We start from the raw sequence: 24787 nt of genomic DNA on the forward strand, positions 1-24787 counted from the left end.
GCAGAAGGAGCGTGTCCTCCTCCATTAGTTCATCCAGGAAAACCCTGCCGGGCCCTGGCGTGTTGGTGGGAGGGATGGGGAAGGGCACACGGCCATCAGAGAGCTTGGCAAAGCGGGGATCGGCAGCAGGCGGCTGCCGTGGGACGGTGCTGGCATCTCAGAGCTGTCGCCTTCGTGGTTCAGCCCTTTGTGTTTTCTTTCCCCATTTTTCTTTCCTCAACGAGCCACTTGTAAGGCCGTGTTCCTGCCCTGGTGCCACAGGGAGGGTGCTTAGTGCTGGGCACCCCCTGCTCCGAGCAGCATGGGCGCTAACAGGGCGCACACTCACACTCCGGTTCTGCTTCTCCAAAAAAAGCTGAAGGTGAAGGAGAGCCTGGCTGGGCTTTGGTGCACGTTAACGTGCTGCCACGGCAGCATTTCCTCGGAGCTGGGCCTGTTCCAGCCCGCCGTGGGCTTGCCAGGCATTGTCAATTCAGCAGTGAGCGCTCAGGAGTGCGCGGCACAAGTTTTCCAGTGGGGAAGGGGAAACGTGCTGCTCGCTGCCCTCCTCTTCCTGGCTTCTTGTGCTCTCCCCAGCAAGGGGGGGCTCCGCGGCCACCCTGCACGCAGGGATGCTGAGCCGGGGAGATATTTCCAATTTCCAGGTTCACAGCCATATGTGTTACTATTCCTGTGAAGCTGAGCTTAAAAAAAAAAAAAACTCAAAGAACAGGTTTTTTTGTTGTTTTTTTTTCCCCAAAGGCAGCTTCTTTACCCTGCCTTCTTGCTCGCTGCCCTGGGTGATGCTCACCCACCTCCTGGTGCTGGGCTGCCCTGCCCTGGAAACCAGCACGAATCCTCCCACGCCCCCTGGGGAAGCGATGCCCTCGATAGAAGAGGCCACTCTAATTTTATTCCTCGGTTTTAGCTGTTGGGTAGGTGCGAAGGGCTGCTCCATTAACAAGGTCAGACAATTAGCTAAATCGGTACCTAACAGCCTTGGTGCAGCCGGCAGGGAGCACAGCCCCCTGGTGCTGCCTCTCTGGGTGGATGGGGTGGCTAATTCCCTTGAAATGCGATCCAAAAAACCACAGGATAAATCTGTAAAATCTGCAGTTTTCGCCTTTATCAGCATTACTGTCTTGCCTCTAAGAGGATCGTATTTTGGTATATGTAGAAACTGGCTTCTTGGAGGCGCTGGGGGTCCTGAGGCTGAGATGCTGCCTGGTGCTGGGGGCTCCCGAAGCACTGATGTTTTGGGGCTCGACACAACCAGTGCCATTTCCCCCTTTTTTTTCCTGCTGTGCACACAAACGCGCTGCTGACTGCGCTCAGTCTCCAGCTTGGGGTGTTTTGCCAGCCTGAGAACTGGGGCAGCGCGGCTTAATTGGCGCTTGCTTTCAGCCGGTGCCAATTAGAAGGGCTCGGGCTCCGTCTGGGAGGCTTCCTTCCCTCTCAGCCTCTCATCTCGTGTTTGTGGAGCCGCGGAGGGCTGGTCTGCGGGGATCGGCTGCCCCGAGTGGCTCCACGACCTCGTCCCGGTGCCTCTCCAGGTGCTGCTGGACCAAGCCCCGAGCAGCCGGGGCTGAGCTCGGCGGCATCGCTGCCACCAGGACGTCACCGGGCTCCTGGGCAGCGAGGAATTCGCGGCCCTGGCGGCTTTGTGGATGCGGTGCTGCTGGAGCTGCGACCCTGAAAGCCCCTACAAACACAACGTGAAAACTTGTGGTGGTTGAAGCCGCTTATCTCCAGCCCCGGTGTCTGGCTGAGATGGCTTCATCCCAAAACCTTGATGCACGGGATGAGTTTTGCTGGGCCCGTGGTGGCAGAGAGCCAGCCAAGCGTGCCTGGGGGGTTCTGTGGCCTGGCGTTTTTTGCCTGGTACTACGTGTGGGGCAGGTCTGGTGGCTGCGGGGTGCTGACCCCAAGCTGGGCACAGCACCCTCTGCCTCTGGGGTCAGAGCCGGCAGGTCCCCAGCTCCACGTCCCTGTGCACGTGGCCGAATGCGCCCTGTCCCAATGTTGTGCTGACTTCCAGACCTCGGGGTCAGGCATCTGTCTCCCCTTGCCCAGCTGTTGGGCTCTGCTCCGGGAAAGGTCCCTCTGTCATTGCAGGAGGCAAAACCTCACAGACTGCTGTCGTGTCCCAGCCCCATCCCTTCAGTGCCTGACGAAGCTGCTCGTTCCCTGAGCATCTGCGTGCTGGCTTCTGCCCAGCGTGGTGTCTGCTGTGGTTCCCTCACGGGAGAAGAGGGCAGAGCCGTGCCCTGCTCCCTGCTGGAAGGCTGCTGAGCCACGGGGCTGTACCAGAGCAGCAGGCTAGGCTTTTTTTTCCTTATCCTACAAAAATCAGGATCCGCAAGTGACAGCTCAGCACGGTGCTTGCTCTCCCCAAAGGTGCATTTATTGGTGCTTGGCAGCTAAAGATAACCACGAGGTGGTTTGTGGAGCTCTGCTGACCCTCAGCAGTCCTCGCTGTGACCGTTCGTCCCCGGGCAGAGGCCGCGGGGCTGCCAGCCCCGGTGCGAGGGATCGCCTCGCCGTGTGCGCAGCGGGCTCAGCGTGCGCCCCTGCTCGTCGGCTTAATTAGCAATATATTCTGGGGGAGAACAAAGGTCTGTCTCGCTGGAGCAGATGGCAGGGTGGGAGAGGTTGCCGCGTTGTTATGGGGAGAGGCCACGGCGAGCAAACGGCACAGGCTGCAGATGCTCGCCCGGGCCCCGAGCTGGAGGGCGGCGAGCATTGAAAGCCGCGGCCATCTGCCGCTCGGCGCGCGGAGCACGCGCCCGCCCCAATAATGCATTCCTGAGCCCCCCGCGCCGTGCGTGACCCACATCCAGCTGGAGCACCGCCGGCCGGGGACAATGCCCTGCCTGACACCGCCGCGCGCCGGCCCCAGGCCTCCTTTGTCCTCCCGCCGGCGGTGCCGACCCCGAGCCCCCAGTGCACAAAGGGCACCCCCCGGGGCCCCCAGGAATGCTCCCGGGGGGTCACGACAGCCCCCTGGGGCCGGTGGTGAGGGGGTGCCCGCCTGCGGCACCCGCTGGTTGGTGTCTTCAGGTTTGCTTTGTGCTCGTGGTTCTACCGTGCACTGTGGTCTGGGGGCTCCTGGGGTTTTGGTTGTGATTTTTTTTGAGTGTTTTTGTTTGTTTTTGATAAGTCCTTGATGTGAGAGGTTCTGGTGCTCATTGGCTTAGATTCTTTAAATTAAAATTATGCAGAGGTTAATACACACACACTGCTTATGCAAAAGGACTTGGACACAGCAGTGGGTCCCCTTCAGAGCATCACTGCCCAGTTACCCCTTGGCAGTCCCCCTGTGAGGACAGGAGTGCAGGACGGGGACTGCTTTTAGCACCCAAAGGTGCCTTCTGACTGCACGCCGAGGGCAGTTGTGTATGGGTGGGCACTTACAAGGCGGAGTGCTGTCTGCTTGTACGTTCTGGGGAGCAGGGGCTGGGCTCTGTTTTTGCAAGCGATAACCTGACAGTACCTGTTGCCTCATCTTTGTGTGATCAGCAGGATGTGTTATCGAGGAGTCTGCCCGCCCTAATGGTGGTGGAGCTAGCTGAACAGCGCTTGTTTGGGTTGAAATGCACGGCTTTCTAGTGCGTTGTTCTTTATGTTCCTGGCTTTGTCCAGAATATCCAGCAGATATTCAGATATCCAGCAGAGCTGCAGGCTCCAGCCCTGCCTGTGCCAGCCTGATTGCTGCCTGCAGCCTCCTGGGGGAGCAGAGGCGAACCCAGATCTCCTGGGCTCAGTTAACCCAGATCTCCTGGGTTCCTGCTCTCCTGGGCTCCTGCTCTGGCCCCAAAACCAGACGGGTACACAGAGATGCTGCGGCACCGAGCGGCCCTTCCCTCATCCGGCAGCTGAAACGGGCGCAAGCGGCAGAGCTAAAAAAGTACAGTGACCTAATCCAGTTCCCATGGTAACGCTGTAGATTAATGGCTTTTAGCTGTAATCTGAATGAGACGTATTGAACTTTTCTATGATGATTTAGAGCCTCTTTATGTCCTGGGTGACTTTGACATCCAATCCATCAGCGCCATGCATGCGCAAGCACACGCTCGTGGTTGTGGAGAAGTAACATCTGCCACCGCTGTTGCTAAACTAGAAGTTAATATTGCTGAGCATGGCTCCTTAGCAAATCCCCTCAGCTGGTACAAGGCTGGTGGTGGCAGGACAACACACAATGCACGGGAAGTCATTCTGAGCACTGCACTTCTGCCCTGCTCCCGGTGCTGCCTGAGCTGCTGCGGCATTGCCTCAGAGGAAGCAGGATGGCTTAAGAGCAGCAAAGAATTTTTTTCTCCTCTGTGTAGCTCAGGGAGCTTGTTGGCAGTGCAGTTTGCCCTCCTGACCTACAGCTATGGCCAGCGGAGGTGTTTTGGGCTGGGCTTGGCTGAGCACAGGCTGCTGGCCCTCCAGCTCTGCAGGCGGATGGGTCCCACTTGCAAAATTGGAAGCACAAAGCAGCGAGAGCTTTGTTTCCCACATCGTGTGCGCTCTGGGAGCAGGTGTCCCCATTGCACTCACGTGAGTGGGTTCATCGCAGCCTAATTGCCTGATGTTGGTGTGCTTTGCCTGGGATGCTCGGGCTCTGCAGCTGGCGCAGGTGGTGTGCAATCCCCCAGGGAGGGCCGTGGGGTGGTGCTGTGCTTCAGGGTTATGGTACAGGCTACCCGCAGTGGGGATGCTCAAGGCTCTGAGTGGGCTCTGCTCTCGTCCTGGAGCTCAGGCTGGCTGTGTGGGGGATCCACACGGGCTGTGGTGGTCACCCTGCCGCAGGATGCTGTAAGGAAAGGGTAGCACACATTCAGATGGTGCCTACGTGCAGCACACGATCCTCGCTGCGTCCCCCGTCTCTTATCAATACCGCTAAGAAAGCAGCACGGCTCTGATCTGTTGCTGCGCCTCTCCTGGGTCGGCTGGGGGGCTTTGTCAATCCTGTGCTGTGGCTGTGCCTTATCCCCACAGCAGCACCATGCCTGCCAGCAGCAGGCAGCATCAAAAAAGCCGGGGGCTGCCAGCCCGGCCCGCCGAGACCGGGGAGATGAAAGCCTGGCGGCGGTTGGAGCCCTGCCGCTCGTTTGATGCTGGTGGCGGAGCCTTTCGTCAGCGCTGCGTCTTGCCATAATAACAACCTGGGAACCCTTTGTTTTCTCCCCAGCACTGGAAGACGCGGGGCAGCGAGGAGTACGAGGCAGAGGGTAAGAGCAAGCAGCTGGACGCGTTTCATCTTCAAAGCCCCAAGGAGCGCAGCCAAAGCGTGCTGCAGGGCCGCCTCAGGCCGGTGGTGCTGGCGTGGGCCCTGCACGGGGTCGGGCAGGCAAAGCACCGCGCGTTGCGGCCCCTGTGGCCATCCCGTGCTCCTCTCCTCTGCCATGGCCACGCTTTGTCCCTCCTGATGTCGGCGCGGCCCTGCTGGAGGTGGAGGCGAGGCCCACGCTGGGAGCGGCAAGGAAACCAGGCTCCTCGGAGGCACCGCCTTATGGCCTAGCATCTCCGGGCCTGGTCCTGGGCGTTCTTTGGGGCTGTAGTAGAGCGTGGCAGTCACTAGATGTCAGTGCCAACCGGCCCTTAGTTCCTGGGTCCTCCTGTGGGGGAGAGCAGGGTGACCCCAGGGTGGGGGCTCCTCATCCTGCCGCAGCACCACGGCCATGGCTGCGGGACTGAGCTGGGGCAGCACTGGGCCACATCCTGCTCGGCTGTGGGAAGCGGCGAAGGGTTCGGGTGGGGATGCTCTGGGGAGGACAGACCCTGGCGAAGGAGCTGGTGGGGCTGTGGCAAGATTCCCTGCACGCTTCTGGCATCGCCCCGCCGGCCTCTCGCACGAACGCTCAGCAAAACCCACGGCGGCACGGGAAGATGTGCTTATAGCTAAGCCATGCAGCTTCTAATTGCCCCAACACCCCTACCCCATTAGCTGTGGTCTAACGCCCACCCCCATCCAACGGGACCAAAATTTTTCTCCAAAAGGCCCTTTCCCAGCCCCTGGGGTGAGGTGGCAGCCACAAGGAGGTGGCCTTGCAGCTGAGCAAGCTCTGGCTGTTTTGTGTCCAGTGGCTCCACGTGTTTCCAGCTGGGTAAGGCCGTGCTCAAGGCAGCTGCTGGTGGTGAAGGGAATTTGTGCAAGTTAAATGCTGTGCGAGGTCTGCTGCTGCTGCAGAGTCTGACAGTCATGCTGGTGCTGGTCGTACCCCAAATCTCAAACTGCTCTGTGCATTGAGGTCTGCAAAGCTCCTTGCCGAGCAAGCAGGGAGCCTCTGGCTGCCCAGCAGAGTCCCATGTGGCATACAGAGCCCACGGGTCTCTTGGTGGTCGCTCGGGAGCAGTCCCATACACCGGAGCTGTTTCCCCCCGATTCAGGGCAGCTGCGCTTCTGGAACCCAGACGACCTGAATGCCTCTCCTAGCGCCTCGCTGCCCACGCCGGAGTGGATAGAGGAGAAGCTGCAGGAGGTCTGCGAGCACCTCGGCATCACCAGGGATGGCCACTTGAACCGCAAGAAGCTCGTCTCCATCTGCGAGCAGTTTGGGCTCCAAAATGTCAGCGGGGAGGTGAGCGGCCGCGGGGCTGGGGTTGCCGGAGGGGTGGCTCGCACCCGGAGGCGTGCTGGGTGTCGGTGCTGCCACAGAGGCCTGCCTTGTGGCTCATCACTTTTTGCTCATCACAAAGCCCAAGTGCAGGTTAACAGCTCGCTGCTTGGTAGGTGGTGTCCAGCTCGCTGCTTTCCAAGGGGGTTTGTTGGCATTGAGAGGCTGTGCTGGTCCGAGGCAGCTGCCTTGCACTGTAATGCCTGTCCATCGTCATGTACCATCGCAGGGTAAACTTGAAATTAAAAAACATACCTTGGATTCCAAGCACGACTCCTTAATCCTAGGATCCATCTATCTAGAAAGTAAATATTGGTTCCAATATTCACAGATAGTTGCTTTTGACTTTGCAAAGACCTGCAGGCTGTCTTTGTCCTCCAGACAGAGTCCCCAGGTAAATTATTTCTTTAGCAAAATGCCTCCTTAAGATTCAGAGCATTTTTAATAAAACTGTTTCCCATCTTAGAATACCATGGCTTGAAACAGTTTCCTTCATAAAGCTTGTTTCTGGGCTGTTATTCCTTTGCAACATTTGCAAAAATGTTTTCAGGATATTAAAGTGTAGGAAAGGCAGAAAGTGGGGGAAAATAAACTGAAGACAAAGGAATAGGAAGGGACTATCGTAACATCGCTGATCCTAATATGTTTAGTCTTCTTTGTAAGAAAGACTGCCCTGAAGTATAAAATAGATTTATTGTAACCTTGTAGTGCCTTACTATTTTCTGTTCAGTCACTTCAGATGCTGCAGAGGTTTGGGCATTTTTCTCACGAACTTGCACTAAATTCCTGATGTCACCTGGGCTTGGGAGCAGGGCGAAATGAGGCTTTTCCGTGCTGCCTTACAAGATGGATGCTCGAAGATAACCACGATAAGGAGCTTATATTCTTTGGCAGGCAGGATTTCAGCAGCATACATGGTTCTGCAGTCTTCTGTAAGACGACTATCCCAGTCCATGCTGATGCAGTGAGCCCAGCAGCTCTTTTGGTCCATTTGCTTTACTCTTTCCCTGTAGAGATCTGGGGAGCAGGACTCTGCTGTGCCAAGTTTTTCTGCAGTGCTTTCAGCAATAACAAATGTGGTTTCTGTCCCCTGCCGCTCACAGGTGCTCGAGGGGGTGCTCCGCAGCCTGGACCAAGATGGCACCATGAGCGTCGAGGATTTTTTCTACGGTTTGCTCAGAAATGGGAAGCCACTTACACCCTCGGCATCCACCCCGTACCGACAGCTGAAGAGACACCTCTCCATGCAGGTGAGGGGCTGCTCGGCTCCCTTGGGGCTGTTGGGACGGGGATGGGGCAGGAGGTGCCCTCCTGGAGAGGGGAAGAGATGGCCCCTTTGAAGTAATGGGGTTTGGGGATGCACCTTGCAGGGCGTGGTGGGCACTAAATAAGGGTGCAAGCTGTGCACAGGGCGAAAAGGTGGCCTGAGGTCAGCTGCAGGCTATGGGCTTGCACATCCCACATCCTTCACTTTTTTCTTTTGAGAGGTCGGAGTTGCTGCTTTCTCTGGCTGGAAGCTGAGGGCTGTAACACAAGTGCCCATGCAGCCTCTAAGGAAAAAGCAACACTTAAAAGCAGGTGGTGGAAAACGCTTTAGGAGAACCGAGAACCTATCCAAAGCTATTCCTCCTCGAATTTATTTGAGACCCAATGTACCTGGTTGTGCTGCGGTGCCACGAGGTCAGCAGCAGCGCTCCTGCTGGGGGTTCGCGTGGCAGCGAGGAAAAGCAGGCTAAATAAAAGCAGGCTGAATCCTTCACCTCCAGGGTGCTGCTGGTGCAGTTAGGCTCGCGAGCATTCCCCAGCGCGGGGCAGGCTCCTGGTTCTGCCCACACCCTGCCACAGCTCTCCCCTCTCTCGGCAGTCCTTCGATGAGAGCGGGAGGCGCACGGCCGGCCCCGCCGCCATGCCCAGCACCCTCGGGTTCTGCCTCTTCTCCAGCCTGGATGACGGAATGGGCTACGGCTGCGTGGAGGGCGTCCTCGACTGCTGGCACCAGGAGGGCGTCGAGAACAGCCAGGACATCCTGAAGGTAACCGGCAAGCACAGCTCGCTCCTTCTGTTTGCTTTATTTCCCCCCCCCTTTATGGGGTTCTGGGCTGTAACTGGATTTTTTTTCCTCTAAAATTCCCAGTGCTAGTATAGCTGTTCTGGGAAATCTCCAGTAATTTCCTGCATTGAAACGATGGTGCATCCCAGAGAGCTGAAAGTTAATGATAAAATGTAATGGGACTTCCAGCTCAGCTCGAAGAGGTCACCTACATTTGTGTAAAGCAATTTAATTCCTTTACCTCGCTGAACAGCAGCACCTGCAAACCTCTTAGTGCTGCAGAGACCTGGGTTATGGCTTGTTCTGGAGTGGAGGCTGGCGTTTGAAACCCTGCCCAGTAATTAGTGCTCCATTATGCAGGGTGAAAGGGTCATGCGTATTGCAAATCAGGTGCCTGAAGCAAACCCCTTCCCTGCCTGTCCTGCTGGAAGCTGTGGACGGGGTAAGACACTTCCACGTGTCTGTTCCAAGACCCTCTGGGTTACTGGCAGTGACAAGGACAGGTTTTTCCTAGCATTTCGTGTCCATGCGGATTTTGAACATCCAGGCTGCCATAAGCACTTTATTCATAACCGTTGCTGCTCTCAGGCAAATAAAACCCATTTGGAGCCTGGACTCAGTCCAGCTTGATAACTCTGCATTATTTTAATCAGACCTGCGTGGTCTGCCTCTAACTCACCTGCTGCCAGCGCTGCCTTTAGCCCACAGCCGGCCCTGCTGGCCGTGCCGCTGCATGCTTTCCGCGGCGTGGGTGCAGCAGCTGCACCACTAGCGGTACTGTGAGCTCCTTTGTGCTTGTGCAAGGTCAGGGGGAAGGAAATATGGTCAGTTACTACCGATAACGTGCTGGAAGAGGTGGGGTTTTTACTGTGGAACCTCCTGCAAGACCTCTTCTGTATCGCCTCTATTACAAGACCCTTTTTTTTTATGCAAACGCTTTCAACCGCTTTCTTGCCTTTTAAAATATTCAAATGCTGCCAGTGCAAGTAGGTCCGCTAGAGAATTAATGCTCTTAGTCAGGCATGGGCTTACTTTCCTCTTGGCCTTGCAGTGTAGCCATGGTTTTTCCGTCTGCAGAGCCGGCAGCAGCACTTTAATGTAGGAAGGTGCCTGAGAGGTCTGTTTTATTGACCCAAAGCCATCCCTGAAGGGTTCATCAGCAAGCAAAGATCTCTTCTGAGCCTCCCCAGTTTATTCTCCCCCTTCGTGTACAAACGTCTTCAGGCTCCTGCAGAGCAAGAAAGCTCTGCTCTAACGGCGTGTTGTTCCGCAGGCTTTGGACTTCAGCTTGGATGGGAAGGTGAACTTGACAGAGCTGACGCTGGCGCTAGAAAACGAGCTTCTAATAACCAAGAACAGCATCCACCAGGCAGCCCTGGCGAGCTTCAAAACAGAGATAAGGCACTTGCTGTAAGTCGCTGGGATCGTTGTCTTCGTTTCCTCCCTGCCTCCCCGGGGGTTTGCCCAGCAGGAGCTTAAGGAGCAGCCGATGAGCGGCAGCGCGGCCCCTCCGAGGGGCATCGCACCGCCTGTCCCCCTGATCATCATTATTTGGTTATCATTAATTCATCATTATTTGGGTTTACTTGGATAAAATACCCAAGTATCACAGGAGAATGTGCTTGGGGGCGGAAATCAAAGCATCGGGCTGTTCCCAGCCTGAAAGGGTCATTGCAGTCTGCAGTGGTCTTTGGCCAAGGAACACAGAAGTGTTCAGGCAGAGGCTAGTGCAACCTGATAAGCAGCACCACAAATCCTAAATGCTTTCTGGGAGTACTTTTACATAGGTTTTGCTGTGGGATAGAGGTGTGTGAGGTACAGACCATGAGTCTCCACTTTTTTCATTTGAATGTCAAACGTATCTTGACTTTGCACGGGACTTGCGGTGCAGGCTTCTTATTTGTGCATCACCATGGATGACTTTGGTCATTAAGACTGCAGATGTGTTACCTGTCAGCTTATCACTCATGCCTATGAGCTCCCCATCTCACTTCCAGGGCAAAAGATGAAGTTTCCCACTGTGAGGGTCTACGTTTTTATGTTTACTCTGTGGGGAGATTTGTTGCTGAGTTTCCACCAAGAAAGCAGCTCAAGGAAGCAAATCTTGCTAACTTGTGATTAAGATAGATGGGATGTAGTGTGAGGATGAAGTGGTAAAGGTAATAAAAAGAGAACAAGTAAATGGGGCAGGGGGTTAGCATCTGGTTCAGGACCTGTGGGGGCATCAAGACAGGTCTGAGCTGTGTGCCCAAGCTCATAGCTAGTGATGGGTGCAGCTGAGGATAAAAGCCCCCCCAGAAATTTTTCCAGGCTCTCTGACAAGCCTCTGGTGAGCCTCTCCTCTGGGGGAGGGCTGCCCTAACCCAGCATGGCTGTGTTCGCCCTAGGGAGCGGGTGGACCAAGTGGCCAGGGAGAAAGAGAAGCTGCGGTCGGACTTGGAAAAAGCCGAAAAGCTGAAATCCCTGATGGCCTCCGAAGTCGATGACCACCACGCTGCGATAGAGCGCCGGAACGAGTACAACCTCAGGTACAGTGTCCCGGGACACCCCGGGTGAGCGTGAGCAGCTCCTGCCCATCCTGCAGGGCTGCAGGTGGTGGTGATGGAGGTAGTGGCTTGGGAGGAAGGGCAGGAGAGGTGGGTGAGCACCTGTGGCTTGGATGAAAACTGGTCTGAGCCTGAGGACTTGAACAGTGTTTGGCCATGCTAAAGCATTTGTTGACCTTACCCCACCTGCCAGACTTGTCCGTGGGTCCCAGATCCCATCCTCTGCTCCTCACCCTTGCTCTGTCGCCCTGCTGTCTGTGCATGCGGCTCACCTTCCCGGTTAAGAGGTGTGTGCCGATGTGAAACTTTCAACATTAACATCGCTGGCTGTAGAAAAGTCTGGCTTAATCCTAAAACCCTGGCCAGACAGTGGGTGCACATCTAAAATTCACCGAGCACTGCGCGGCCGATCTGCGGGGTTAATCCACGCGCTTCTGTCTGGAGCCAGCCCCGATAGGAGCAGCGGCTCTGTGTGTGCCGATACCACCCAGCTTACCGCAGTGGCATTTGCTGCCTGCTTCCCTTTGTGAGCTTTCCTTGCCTTTGATGCCTTAACAGGAAGCTGGACGAGGAATACAAGGAACGAATCGCAGCTCTAAAGAACGAACTGCGGAAAGAGCGGGAGCAAATCCTGCAGCAGGCTAATAAGCAGCGACTGGAGCTGGAGCAGGAGATAGAAAAGCTGAAGACTGATGAGAACTACATCCGTGACCGCCTCACCCTCTCCCTGAAGGTAACGGGGGCTGAATGCAAATGGCACTTTCTGATAAAAGCCAAGGGTGTGCGGAAGCAGGGAGCGATGCTTGTGATTTGATCCTTGTTGAGAGGATCTATGCCAGCGTATATTGAGCTAGGTGAAAGTAGGTTTAGCTGCAAGATAAAGGCACGTCCGTTACAGTGTTTTGGGGTCACCTTGATCGGTTACTGCTAGGACTTGTAGGGCTCCCTTTCAGATTTCTGCTGCCACATGTGCAGGGTGTGTGTGTGTGCGCAGATCTTGGGGGGCTGCTTGCATTGCTGGCCCTCTGGCTGCCCGGGCAGGAGGTCGTGTCTTGATGAAGCTTAAAACATTGCTTAAATCTCTAAAGCAAATTTGCTGCTGTTCCATTTGAAAAACTATTTGCTGCCTTGCAATGGTATCGGTCACCTGTGACCCTACATATTCGAATCCTTTTTCCAATTTTTTTTAAGAAAAAAAAATGCAAATTTGTTCTACACTTAAATCACAACATTTTTTTTCCGAATCTGACAGCTGCCTTATCATAACTTAATGTTTTGCGTTATTTTTTTAAGCTGAGCGAAAGTTAAAGGTCGCGGTGTTGTCTTACAAATATCGAAAGCACTGACAGTCAGCGTGAGCTGACACCCGTGAGGATGTTCAGGAGAACGGCTTCTGAACAGGTCAGCTGTCCTTTTGGTGCCAGGGGAAGTGTAAAATGCTCCTCCTCAAGCAGTGATTAGCAAGTGAGAGGAGCGTGTGCCTGGCAACCACCAGGCCCGCAGCCAGCTTACGCTCACTGCTCTGACGTGCACGTGCGAACAGCGGGAAAGAAATTCACAGCTCCCGTCATCGGCTGCAGTTCGTGTCGGTGCTGTGCCCTGACTTGACTGGGAGACTGCTCTTCTTGAACGAGTTGCCATTTGCTGGTGCTTCCCTCTTCCAAATGCTGAGGCTGTCGGGTTTCTGTTTGGTTCAGGAAAACAGCCGTCTGGAAAGCGAGCTCTTGGAAACGGGAGAAAAGCTGGCGGAGTATGAAAGCTTGGCAAGCAAGCTGCAGAGGAACTTGGAGAACGTCCTGACTGAGAAGGTAAATCCTCCTCTCTCCAGCGTGCGTTCAGAGCTGAATCTGCTTCGAGATGCTGGTGGCGGGGTCCCTGGAGGCTGCTCCTAAGGGGACTGGATGAGTGCTGAGCCAGGCAGCCCAGCTCCCTCCGGTTCAGGGAGCTGCAGATACCCCAGCCTCTCTGTGGTCCTCTGATAATTAAGTGAGCCCTACAGTGAAGCAGTCATTCAACGGGTTTGCAGGGATTTTTCCCCAGTATAGAGTTTTGCAGTATAGCTCCTTTCTTGGACAGATGATACCTGAGGTGTCTGGTGCTACGTGGCATCTCTGTTAAAACTGCATCTGAAAACTGAGATGAACAGCTGAGCGTGGCGATGATATAATAAACTCATCAGAACATCAGCTTCTCCAAAGGCATTTCTGTGCATGTGCATCTATAGACAAAGGCTCCTTGGTGGTGATTTTGTAACGATCCTCACCCAGCATCTGTTTTCCAGACCTGCTTCAAGTTGGAAATATTTATCTCTGCAAAATACGTTTACTTTGTACGTGCATTAAGATAGAAAGGTGTGGTCTGAAATCAAAGTTAGTGTAAGAGCAATGGGAAGATAGCAGCTAGCATCTTCTAGGGAGGTTCTTCCCTTTTTAGGGTTCCCTAGGGGAATTTTGATTTCCCTGTGGGAATAAAAAAAATAAAATAAAATAAAAAAACACACACACACACGAAAGAAAAAATCAGAGAAAAGAGGGAGCAGGCTGCAGGCTGCTTGAGAGCTGCATCCCAGCAGGGGTATGTGAAAGACTGACTGGGTCCTGTTGATGCCGTTTCAGTACGGTGACCTCGATCCCAGCAGCGCAGAATTCTTCCTGCAGGAGGAGAGGCTGGCACAAATGAAGAGCAAGTACGAGCTGCAGTGCAGGGTGAGTCGGGCACCCGAGGGATGCATCTTCACCAAGAGCATCCTTTCTGGAAACGGCTAAGCGTGGCAGCATGCAATGCAATACTGCTGTTTGTGATGGTTTGGTTTCTTTCTTTCTTACGTTAATCTGTGCTCTTGGGTGGTGGAAAGCTGTTACCACGGAAGCAAATGGTCAAGAGAAAATGATAGTGTGCCATACGGGTGGGCTGGGACAGGGTATATGGAGCCTCCTTTGCTCCGCTGGTGTAAATCAAGCTTAATTCTTTGTGCGGCAATGCACCAGTGGTTTGTCTGATTTGTGAAATAAAGGATGCCCTCATTTGAATTTAAAGCTGCGGGAACTACCAGCAGGAATAAGATATATCTGAGTTTTGCCAGTTTCTGGAACAGTAATAGTTTAAGGAAATAAAACTACACAGATCTAAAGCTTGCCTTCTCCTCCCTGCATCTTGTGCAGCTGAATGCTTCTTTAAGGTGGGCCTGCAAGTGTCTATTTCCATACCCGTTTTCTGAGGGCTACAATGATTACAAACATTCAGCTCACCTGTTCTGCTTTGTCCTTTTTGTTCAACGAAAGACTGTCTTGGCTAGAGGCTGCATAATCTGAAACAACATAGTAGCTCTGTTAAGAAGTTGGAGTTAAAAAGCAAATATTTTCTAGAAATATTTGCTGAACTGATGCTTCTTGGTAAGAATTTGCTTGAATGTGCAGCTGACTTTTTTTTGAGTACTGGCAGATCTGAGTCAGTCTTCGAAGTTCACTTTCTGAACCTTTCAAATCTGCAGAATTGCATGTTTACACATTCATGGATTCATTCTCCTCAATAAACGATGTTCATTGAGCTCAGCATGTTGCATTTGGCACAAACACTTGGGATATTCTGCTGGCAAGCGGGCAGAAGTACCAGATGGAAATGCACTAATGAGGATATCTCCTTTCTAATTTGATCTTTTGCTTCTGATTTGATTTTCAAGTAGAACGGTGTTTGAGGAGGTATTTCTCAAATATGTTTGAAAATGTTCCTAAGCTGCTGCTTAAAACTGTGGTGGGAAGAAGGAATAAAGTGGAAGGACCTAGAACATGTAGGCTTTGGAAGCAAAATGCATGTTTTCAGTCTGAAGAAGGCACTGTTATTTTAATAAATACTTCTGTGTTACCTGCATGGGTTCGAATGTGGAGAACGTGCTGTTTTGCAGACAGGAGGATGGTAACTGGCAAGATTTAGTTTTTACCTACAGCAGTTCTCCCCTAAAAACCCTGTCGCTGGGGTGTGTTGGCGCACGGATGCCCGGCTGCTTTCACTCAGCTCCTTTCCTTCCCCTCCCCTGCGGTCAGGAGCTGCAGGACCAGATAGATGAGCTGCACTCTGAGCTGGAGGAGTACCGCACTCAGGGCAAGGCCTTCAGGCCGTCGCTGAAAAACTCGCTGTCGGAGGAGTTCGACATTGATATCAAAAGTCACGGCAACAGCGGCATTGAACCTGACCAAGGTAAAACGCTTTTCCTATGTGGGAGCTTCAGGGACATAGATATTCGTGAGGTATTCATGATAAAGCCTTGGATGTGATGATGTAAAGGCTCTCCCAAGCCTTTCTAATGAACTCCTCGAACAACACCCCACTTTAATGTGTAACATTAAGTGGAATATAACTGCTATATTCAAAGCTAAAACAAACATTTGTAGTTTCTTGTCTGTGTGGGGGAATCTCAGCGATGCCGTAGCTGCCCAAATACATTTAAATTGATTATCAATTCTATTGAGAACGTAGCTCTTTGGGTTTGAAGCTGTATATAATTATTATTTTTAAAGGACTTGGTTCAGAAGACTGCAATCCGTTAAACATGAGCATAGAGGCAGAAATGGCCATTGAACAAATGAAGGAGCAACATCACAGGGACTTGCATCACCTCAAACAGGAGCTCGAAGACACGGTGAGCTATTTTCCCTTCAAGCTTCACAACTCTTCCGGCCTTCTCATACAAGCGGTACGCTCTTGGAGAAGGACTTCTGACCCCTGGTGAAACTAGAACCTTTCTGTGAATCTGAGCCTCTGCCTCCTCTGTTCCTCCTGGGTGCTGGAGAGGTGCTGGCGAGGGCTGGATGAATGCTGCGTTATATCCCCAGCCGCCCACCAGCTAACGAGAGCAGCGAGCCTTTCACATGCAGTATTGCATTTCCTGTCTTGAAGGGCTGGCGCAGCTGAATTAGCCGCTTCATTCACGCTGGCAGGGAATAATTATGGGTTAGGAGGGCTGCTGGCAGGAGTCTGCGTGGGGAGTGCTATGCCTGCGCAGTCTGGCGGCGCTGAAACGCGCTCCGTGCCGTGAAAGCACGGAAACTGCTGCTGCAGTGCCGGCGGTGCTGGAACCCACCTGGCGGTTTCCCATTTTCTGGGTGGGGGTTTCCTGGCTTGCACGGTTGATCTGGCCTCACAGGCTTGTTCTGCAAGAGCCAGCTCAGGACCAGAAGTCAGGGATCCTGTCGGGCTTCTGTCGCATCTCTTAAACCATCTCTGGATGGAGCTGATAACTCTGCAATGACTATAATAGACCAGTCTTGTGAGTGGCACAACACAGGGGCACTGAAACTATTCTGACGAAGCTGACGGCTCCCTGCCCTGATTAGCAAGGGGAAATGAGGCATGGGTGTGGGGAAAGGGCACCAAAAAATATTACCCTGAAATTACTTTTCCTTAAAGAGCTTGTCCCGTGTCATTTGTAAAGCCTTTTTAAAGGGAAATCCCTCATCTTCTTAATTTGAGGAAGGGGCTGAGAAAGGAGTTAGTGAAATAGTCCACTTGCAATTTGCAAAACTCACTTAGGACTTGAAAATTATTAGTGGCTTTTCTCTTCTTTCGCAAATTGACTGAACAGAATAGCATGGATTTCACTGGCTTCTACAGAATAATCATCTTTATCCCCGTAAGAAATTAAGCTGCACACTTCAGTATTCTTTGCAGGGAGAACTGATGTAAGATGCTAATGTGTAAATCAAATCATTCTGTAGAATATTAGAAAATATGTAACACGGAAATGTACAGAAAACATCTAGAATATGCCGTATAAAACAAACCAATCTGTTTTCCTTCTTGCAGGTGAGCCATTACAAAAAGCAGCTAGATGAGACAAAAATCCACTGTGAAAAGGAGCAAGAGGATATGAGGAAGAAATATACTGAAGAGATGTATGTCATGGAAAAGCAGATAACTGGCCTGAAAAATCAAGTTGCAGAACTGCAAGGAGAGGCAGCGGTGCTCAGAGAACAGCAAGACAAGCTTGACTGTAAGCATAACGATGAGAAAAACAAATTACAAATGAGTTTCAATGAGGAAAAAGCCAATCTGCAAGAACTCTTGAGGAAAGAGCACGAGGACAATGTTAGAGCTAGACTGGAAGAGGCAAAGGAGAAGTTCAGTCAAGAGCGGGAGGAACTGATTCAGAACGGTGTCTGGGTGGAGGAGAAGATGAGGGTGCTGGTGCAGGCGCTGCAGGAAGAGAAGGGAGAGCTGGAGCGTGGCTTCCACGAGCAGCTGAAAAGGATGACAGAAATGCATGCCCTGGAGAAAGAAGAGCTGCAAGAAGAGCTGCTGAGGAAGCACAAGCAGGAGCTGGAGGAGGAAAGGTGAGTGTCCCCGCCAGCCGTGGCGGCAGAGGTCTGCGCTGACCGCCAGTGCTCGGCGCGGTGACGCTGGCGCTGAAGTCATTCCTGAGGCTTACTGCAGGTGCTCGCTGTGCGGTGCCCTTACCTGCTTCATCCCAGGACACGGGTGGGATGGTACCCAGCGGCTTTTGACTTTTTCCAAGCAGATATTTATGTTGGCTTTTAGCTCACCTAGAGGCAACAGTACTGTTAAAGCATAACCAGATGTGGCTGACTTGAGCTCCGTTCAGTGTTCTTGTGCTTTACAGTCCTTTGTACTTAAAGCATTTGAATATTGAGGTGTCTTTTCTGAAGAAGTAAATGGATGGCTGGTAAATGCATTTAGGGAGCACTGAGTGTCAACAGAAACTGAAGCCGTCCTGGGGTGACAGAGAGATGGGGGACAAGAACATCTTGGGGATGTTCTTGGGACAAGCCCCCATAAATCTGATGCCAAGCACAGGAAAGGCATATATTGTATGCAAAACAATTTCAAAGGACATTTCATGAGTTATACCCTTTCAAGGCAATTAGATTTTTGTTTTTGAAGTTTCAACAAACTGCCTCAAATTTAACTTTGTCTCTCAAACACCCATCAAATAGTAGTTCCACTAAAACTCAGCGGAAACAGTAACTTTTCAGCTTGTTTTATTGAGTAGCTTTAAAAAAAAAATTGAATCTTTCTGAGTTAGCTCAGAGTTTAGTAATTTATTATGTTAACCATGTTTAGGAAAAAAATGGAAATTGACTATAACAGAAGAGCATCTCATGCTGAAACTCAGTTTTCTGTGGAGGCACAAACACTTGTGACTAAATATGAAGAAACAATCCAAAATCTGGAAAAGAGCTACCAGCGAGAGTTGCATGATCTTGTTGAACAGCAGAGAGAGGAAAAATCTCAGTGGGAGTTTGAAAAGGATGAAGTTGCCCAGGAGGTTGCCGAAGCCCACGAGCGGCTGAAGGAAAGCCTGGCAAATGAAAAGGCTGCTGCTGTTGCCCTGAGCCAAGAGAAAGAACTGCTGGAGAAGAACTTCAAGGAGGAGGTGAACAAGCTGGTGTGCGAGAAGGAGCAGCTCCAGAAAGAGCTACAAGACCTGAGGAAGGCTGCTGAGAAGCAAGAGGAAAAGCTGAATGACAAAATAACACGACTCCAAAATGACCATGAGAAAGAGCTAAAGGACAAAGAGGAGCATATATCCGTGGTGGAGGAAAATGGGAGGCTGATTAGCCAAAAGCTGGAGAGACTCAACAGCGAGTATAAGCAAGAGAAAGAAGAATTGAATTCCAAACTTCTTGCTCTGGAAAGTTTAAACAAAGACATTTGTGTGCAAGCAGAAACAGAAAAGGCAGAGATGAATCTGGAAATCTCAAACCTTCAAGAAAAAATACAGAAATTGCAGTGGGAGACTGTTAGTTTTTCCGCACTGCAGAATCATTATAGGGTCCTGGAAAATGAATATGCAAAAGCAAAGAGCAAAATTGCTTCTTTCTCTAGTATGGAGCCTCTGGGAGACGATGCAGATGTTCTCATAAATCTGCAGAAAGTGCATGAGCAAGCTGTGAAGGAAAACGTCAGGATGGCTTCTGAGATCGTCAGGCTGCAGCAACGGCTGCGAGCTGTGGAGCGGGAGCCCCCCAGACCTCCCGGGTCTGGTCGCTCTGACCGCGGTGCAGAACCACCGCAGCTGCAAGACAGGAGGGATCCTGCTCTCCAAGGGCTGCCCCGTGATCGGAGAGATGCAGGCAAGGCAGTAGGTGTGAATGTCTCTCCAATTTTGGAGGCTGACCCTGCAGACCTGGAAGACGTGCTTGAGATGTGCTCTGCCGTGGAGAAACCATGGGATGAAAGCAGAGCAGACGGCCACGCGCTCAGGTTGCAGGCGTGTCAGATGCAAGGAAGTAAAACGGCAGTGGGAAGTGATTATAATCTTGGTTATGACAAAAACCAAGAGCTAGTTGCTCAGGTGCCTCTGCTGCAGAAAAAGAGAGATCTTGAGAGAGTTCCCAGACTAAAAGTACTACAAAATAATACTAAGCAGCAGAATGTCCATCTGCTGAATAACAGAATAGCTCCCGGGAATAAAGGGTTTCATTCTGATGCTTCAAAGCTGCAGACTGATCTCAAGAGGGCCGAAGAGCTGACTGAAGCCTCCCTCCAGCTGGAACACGCTCCTGGATCAGTGAACGGCGACCTGAAGGATGCGATTCCTCAGCTTTGGAAAAGGGTCGAGGAGCTGCAGGAAAGGTTGGTGGCACAGGCTAAGCTTCTGTCACTCCAGGAAGAAATTCAGGCAGAAAACAAGGATCTAAAATCTGAAGTGATCAAGTTAATTGAAAAAAATAAAGCCCTAGAAGACAGCCTACGTAGGCTGAGAAGCTTTCATTGCAAGCTCGAAGCAGGTAACCTGGGAGCCATTAAGCTCAGAGAAGAAAACACACAGCTCCTCAAAAAAGCTAAAGAATTGGAAGATGGTCAAAACCAAGATGAACAAGGAAAACTGGATGTGCGCAGTGAGAAGTTAAGGCTGCGGTGCCAGCTTGGAAAACTGGAAGAACACCCTGAAATGTTTGGGGTCCTGCAGGACGAGCAGGCCCAACGTGACAGCACGACAAAGGAGATGTTGGCAGAAAAGAGGGAGCTGCAAGAGCCCAACAGAAAGCTGGAGGAGAAAGTTACTGCCCTGGTGAGCCAAAACGGCGTGCATTTCCGTGAGGAGAAGGAGGAGAGGAACACAGTGACACACGGCTTGCAAAGCACGTGCACTGAGCTGCAGCAAAAAGTTGATCTTTTGAGGTAACGTACACTAAAACCTTGTGGGAAGCGTGCCGGCCCCGCGATGCTCCAACGTGCTGCTTGCTCCACGTAGAAACTAACCTAGTGTCCCACTGACCGCTTCGTAGCCCTACTGACTGCCCCGTGGCTGCTGCATTAACCTCTGTAGCTTAGCTCTGAGTAGAAAAGGGTGCCCTGGACCCTAACCGTAGCAGGCAGGCTGGCGAAGCATGGATAATGATGGCTGAAATAAGCGTGCAAGACGTGCTTCTCTCTGAACCTGACCTAACGTGATGGGTAAAACCAGCAACTTGCTGCTCTGCCTGTGGACGCAGGCATCTTCACAGTGTATACTTCACATATCAGAGGTCCCTGTTCTTATGTCTAAAATGTTGTGGTAACACTTCCAGAATGCTTTTAATTTTTACTAATATCACCTCCTTGCTCTGTTCCTTTCTAGTACTGAACATTACTTGGAAAGCTAGAAGAGTTTCATTTTTTCTAAATATCAAAGTTAATGTGAAGAAATCAGTCGCTTTTTTGTTAGCAGTTAGTGTTATTTTGGATTGTTTGGAACTGGTATTAGGAATGCATCAGGTATACAACACGGCAAATACCATCATAACAAAGAAAACACGACAGGTTACCTCCTTTTTACCTGCTGCATTTCAGCAAGTGCTGTTCTGGTGGTCATAAAGTGCTTACAAATGGCTTAATTATCGTTCAGCACCGACTTCCCATAAGTTGTTCCTTCAAGTATTGCTCCATGCCTGAATTATTTCTCTGCAGGTACCTGGGGAAAGGAAAGACACTCTCAAACTCTGCTGTTTCCATGCTGCTACTCCCAGCACGCAGGGCTCTGGAGCAGCTGGGGAGCAGCGTTCCTTGGTGCAGCCTGCATATGGCAGCGTTAGGCTGTTCAAAGTTAGGGCTACGTTATTGGCAGTTTAAGGACTGAGAGAGATAGTACAGTCTTGGAGTGTGATACTTCTACTTAAATCTAAGACAGATTTTAAGCAACTTTGTGCAGTTTTTTTATAGCTAGAATGTCCCTTTCCAGTGATATGGGAAGCACTTGAAAGGTAAAATCAATACGAATCCATACACGGCTCATAAAATAAGCCAGCTGTAGCTTTGTTTTAAAGTATCGCAAGCAGTTTAGGCTTTTAGTGTGTGGGCCTGGGCGATGCACAGGAACGGTTCTCATGTCCCGTCTCTCTGCCACAGATGTGAAGCTGAGAAGCTCAGGGAAGAAAACACCGCTCTGAAGAACGAGGTGACGTTGTTAAACGAGGAAGGTAGTGCTTCCAGCCTGAAACTGAGGGAGCTGAATGGATCCCGGGAAGAAATGCGGTAAGGATGCTATGGGGGCACGGACCACGTGCATGCCTTCAGGCACACAGTAGCCGTGTCCTTTCTCTCAAAGCTCCTTGACGTGGTAGATATCCTACAGGCTGTGAAACAGGCTGCCTTCTGGTGCCATCAGCTCTCCACCTGGATGAGGTCTCTTCCTTCTGCTTTTCCCCTGTCCCAGCTTGTCCTTCCCAGTCCTGGAGCTAAAGCAGGAGCCTAACTGATGGGATTCAGGTGACCACTAACACTTAGGAGCTGATCTCTTGTAATTCCCCTGCTTCAGCAAGGGCAGAGGTTGTTAGGCTGGTGTAGCCCTAGAAAAGTCAGGAAGAGGTACAGTGGGACAGAGCACTTCAAAAATTTGGTCTTCTGCAAGTAGGTAACTACCTATGATCTTGGGAAGCCAGCCTTTCCTTTCAGGAAAGGAATACGTGGGTATGTGAAGGAAGTGAGTACTCATGAAGCCTATGCAAAGCAGTGATGCTAAGTGAAAAATAATGAACATCCAGAATTACCTTTTCTAGTGACATCAAAAAGCAGCCTGTTCTTGAAAGGATATATATATTAACGAGTGACACTAATGTCAATGAGCTTTCTTTTTTCCTAGGCAAAAGATAGAGGCAGTGAGAAAGGAGAAAGTGGCTGTACAAAAGATGGTTGACAACCTGAAAAAACAGGTAAACAGAATCTCCATAATCTTCTCTGGAGAAATCATCACTGTACAAGTCTTTCTTTAGATGATTACATGTGGTTTATAAGAAAAAAGGCCACTATCTACACTTAAACTTGTAGATAACTGTGTGATCTCATTAACTGTTTGGGATTGATATGAGGCTTCTTTGACCTGATCTGGAGACAACGGCAATGCTACTGTAACTAGCTGGCTTAGAAACTTGAGAGCATTCACCATAGTCAACTTGGAAAATTTACTTAATGGAAATATAAAGTTAAAATCTTCCTTTGTAATCATTTTGTGGGTACTGCCCTGCAGCAGCCCATGGGAGAGAGGTTACGTGACTCAGCCTCTTCCTACTTCCCAGCTGGATGGGTCTAGGACTGCTGCCAGCAGTGACCTTTTGCTCACATCCATGAGACTTCACTGCTTTTGTTTAAAGGGAGGTTCACTGTGCTAGGCAAATAATAGAAGGTTTAAGTAGGTTTTACAGCCATGTTCCTTGGGGTATTTCTCAGTAAAATTCTCTATTGCTCAGGATAATCTCATAGCTTGTCAGCATAACACTAAAAATACTTATACCAGCATGGAAAAGGGAAGAAGGAACTGAGAGGTATGCCAGGTAGAACTGATATATCTGAGGCCAATTCTAAGAAATTAAGTTTGTGAGGCTGCATGCAGCGTGCCATCAGCAGCAGTCCTACCCTTCTTACATAGGGGTCTTCTTGATTTGGCCTTAATACTGGGGCGTGGAGCAAGTTCAATAGGTTATAGGGAAATAACGCAGTGTTGCTGGGGTAGTGACTGTTACATGGAGCGCAGGCAGTTATCTGCTGTCACACCATTGAGTCACCGTTCTGGGATTCTGTCTCTGGCTGGGCCAATGAATTGGGGTGACGTTTGTCAGCTTTTCTTTTTAATCACCCGAACAGAAAGGAAATGGACTAAAACAAACAAAAACCCTGCCATCCAATGCAGAAATAGTCCTAACTGACGCTGCCGTCCCACTTCAGGTAGCAGATCTGAAGACCAGGAACCAGCAGCTGGACTCTGAAAACACAGAACTGAGCCAGAGGAACTCCAAAAGCCAAGCAGATGTGCAGGATCTTAACCAACAGCTGGCGAGGGTGCTCAAGCAAAAGGAAAGGCAAGCAGGAAAGTGTACGCTGGAAGAATGGGAAAAGGAGAGACTGGTACTGAAAGAGGAACTGGAAAACGCTAAAGTAAAGGTACAGGATAAGTGTCTCTAGTGGTGTGAAACAACTGAACCTTTAGGAATTAGCATCCCTTTCTCAAGCCGTGTGTGGTCTTTCAAATCTGAACTTTTCCTAGCACTTACTGCAAATGTCCATGCATGCAGCAGTAGGGGTGGAGGGAAAGTGTGGCAGCACCTGCTTTCCGGCTGCTGCAAAGAAATAGAAGTGTGCAGTTCTGCCTTGAAAATGGAGGCTAGTGATGACAAATACTTTCACCTGCATTTTCCAGCATGCCTGTTCTGTTCAGCCCAGTGTATCCCACCTCTAACCCACTGGCTGTAGCATCCTCAGGTTAATCTTTGTTACTCTGTCTCCCAAGCTGACATCTGAGCTTTTACTGTTTGCAGTCATCAAAAATGGTGTCCTCCTTGGAGATGGAGCTGTCGAAAACCAAAGTTCAGGCTCATATATTGGAGCAGGAAAACCACATCCTCAAGCAGGAACTAGAGAAGACAAAACAGGTACGGCAGCCTGCCCAGTACCATCAGGTGATGGGGTTAGAGCCACCATCCTGCTGGCTGTCTCATGTGTTCTGCTTTCTTGACTGAGTTGGAAATAGTTAATTTATATTTATCTTCAATAGTTAATTTATCGAACAAAACGTTACAACACTAGAGGAATATAAATCTTATTGAAAAAACCTCCCAGCATGATGCGCAATTGTTTGCGTAAGGTTGGTTTCACTTAGCCTTTGCCAAAAGGTATTCCAGAGCAGTGGATCTTCACAGATGGACTTCAACAATGAAGACCAAAAATTTATAGTTCTAATCAAGCAATATACCAGGCTTTTCTAGGTTGCGTGGGTGGGATGGGCAGGGGAACATCCTCCAGCCACGGAGCAGTCCCTGACATCCATCTAGGTCCACAAGAGGACTGGTGTCCTCCAGCACGTCCTCTAGCAGAGGTGTAGCATTAAGAGTGCTGCTGCCTGGAGGCTTCAACAGCTCAGAACTTAAAAAGATAATTTCCTGGAGGACTTCGTTGTTGCCCATATGAGCATGGCTCATTTGGCTGTAAATACATGCTAATAATCATAGATAATGAAGGGCACAAATGAGTTAGCCCTCCTGATTAGGGTGCCGAAGTCATTTTCTTCAGAGTAAAGCACTCATTTGATGTTCCTAATGCTTTGTATTTATAATGGTCTTAAAAAGAAAAAGCAGATGAGGCATATTCAGTACAGTGAATTGTGGCTTGAGTGTAATTAAAGA

At 50.8% G+C, this 24787-nt stretch overlaps 1 protein-coding gene across 8 annotated transcripts in view; it reads left to right on the forward strand.

Annotated features, from left to right (window-relative positions):
* Positions 1–24787, forward strand: part of NIN (ninein) — a 61057-nt gene that overhangs the window by 16871 nt on the left and 19399 nt on the right. For 7 of the 8 annotated variants that reach the window (XR_013951444.1, XM_080592659.1, XM_080592658.1 and 4 more), the window contains exons 5-21: positions 5156–5195; positions 6355–6545; positions 7685–7831; positions 8446–8613; positions 9905–10041; positions 11019–11159; positions 11736–11910; positions 12875–12985; positions 13793–13882; positions 15218–15371; positions 15692–15813; positions 16977–17503; positions 18252–20315; positions 21522–21647; positions 22255–22324; positions 23334–23549; positions 23924–24037. Coding sequence is in view for 7 of the 8 variants with exons in the window: in XM_080592659.1 (XP_080448785.1) it covers positions 5156–5195; positions 6355–6545; positions 7685–7831; positions 8446–8613; positions 9905–10041; positions 11019–11159; positions 11736–11910; positions 12875–12985; positions 13793–13882; positions 15218–15371; positions 15692–15813; positions 16977–17503; positions 18252–20315; positions 21522–21647; positions 22255–22324; positions 23334–23549; positions 23924–24037 (4593 nt within the window). In the remaining variant the exon portion in view is untranslated. The remainder of the gene's footprint in view (positions 1–5155; positions 5196–6354; positions 6546–7684; positions 7832–8445; positions 8614–9904; positions 10042–11018; positions 11160–11735; positions 11911–12874; positions 12986–13792; positions 13883–15217; positions 15372–15691; positions 15814–16976; positions 17504–18251; positions 20316–21521; positions 21648–22254; positions 22325–23333; positions 23550–23923; positions 24038–24787) is intronic. The other variant, XM_080592664.1, reaches the window with a different exon arrangement.

This window comes from Anser brachyrhynchus, assembly GCF_964034855.1.
Source record: "Anser brachyrhynchus genome assembly, chromosome: 5".
Lineage (NCBI taxonomy): Eukaryota > Metazoa > Chordata > Aves > Anseriformes > Anatidae > Anser > Anser brachyrhynchus.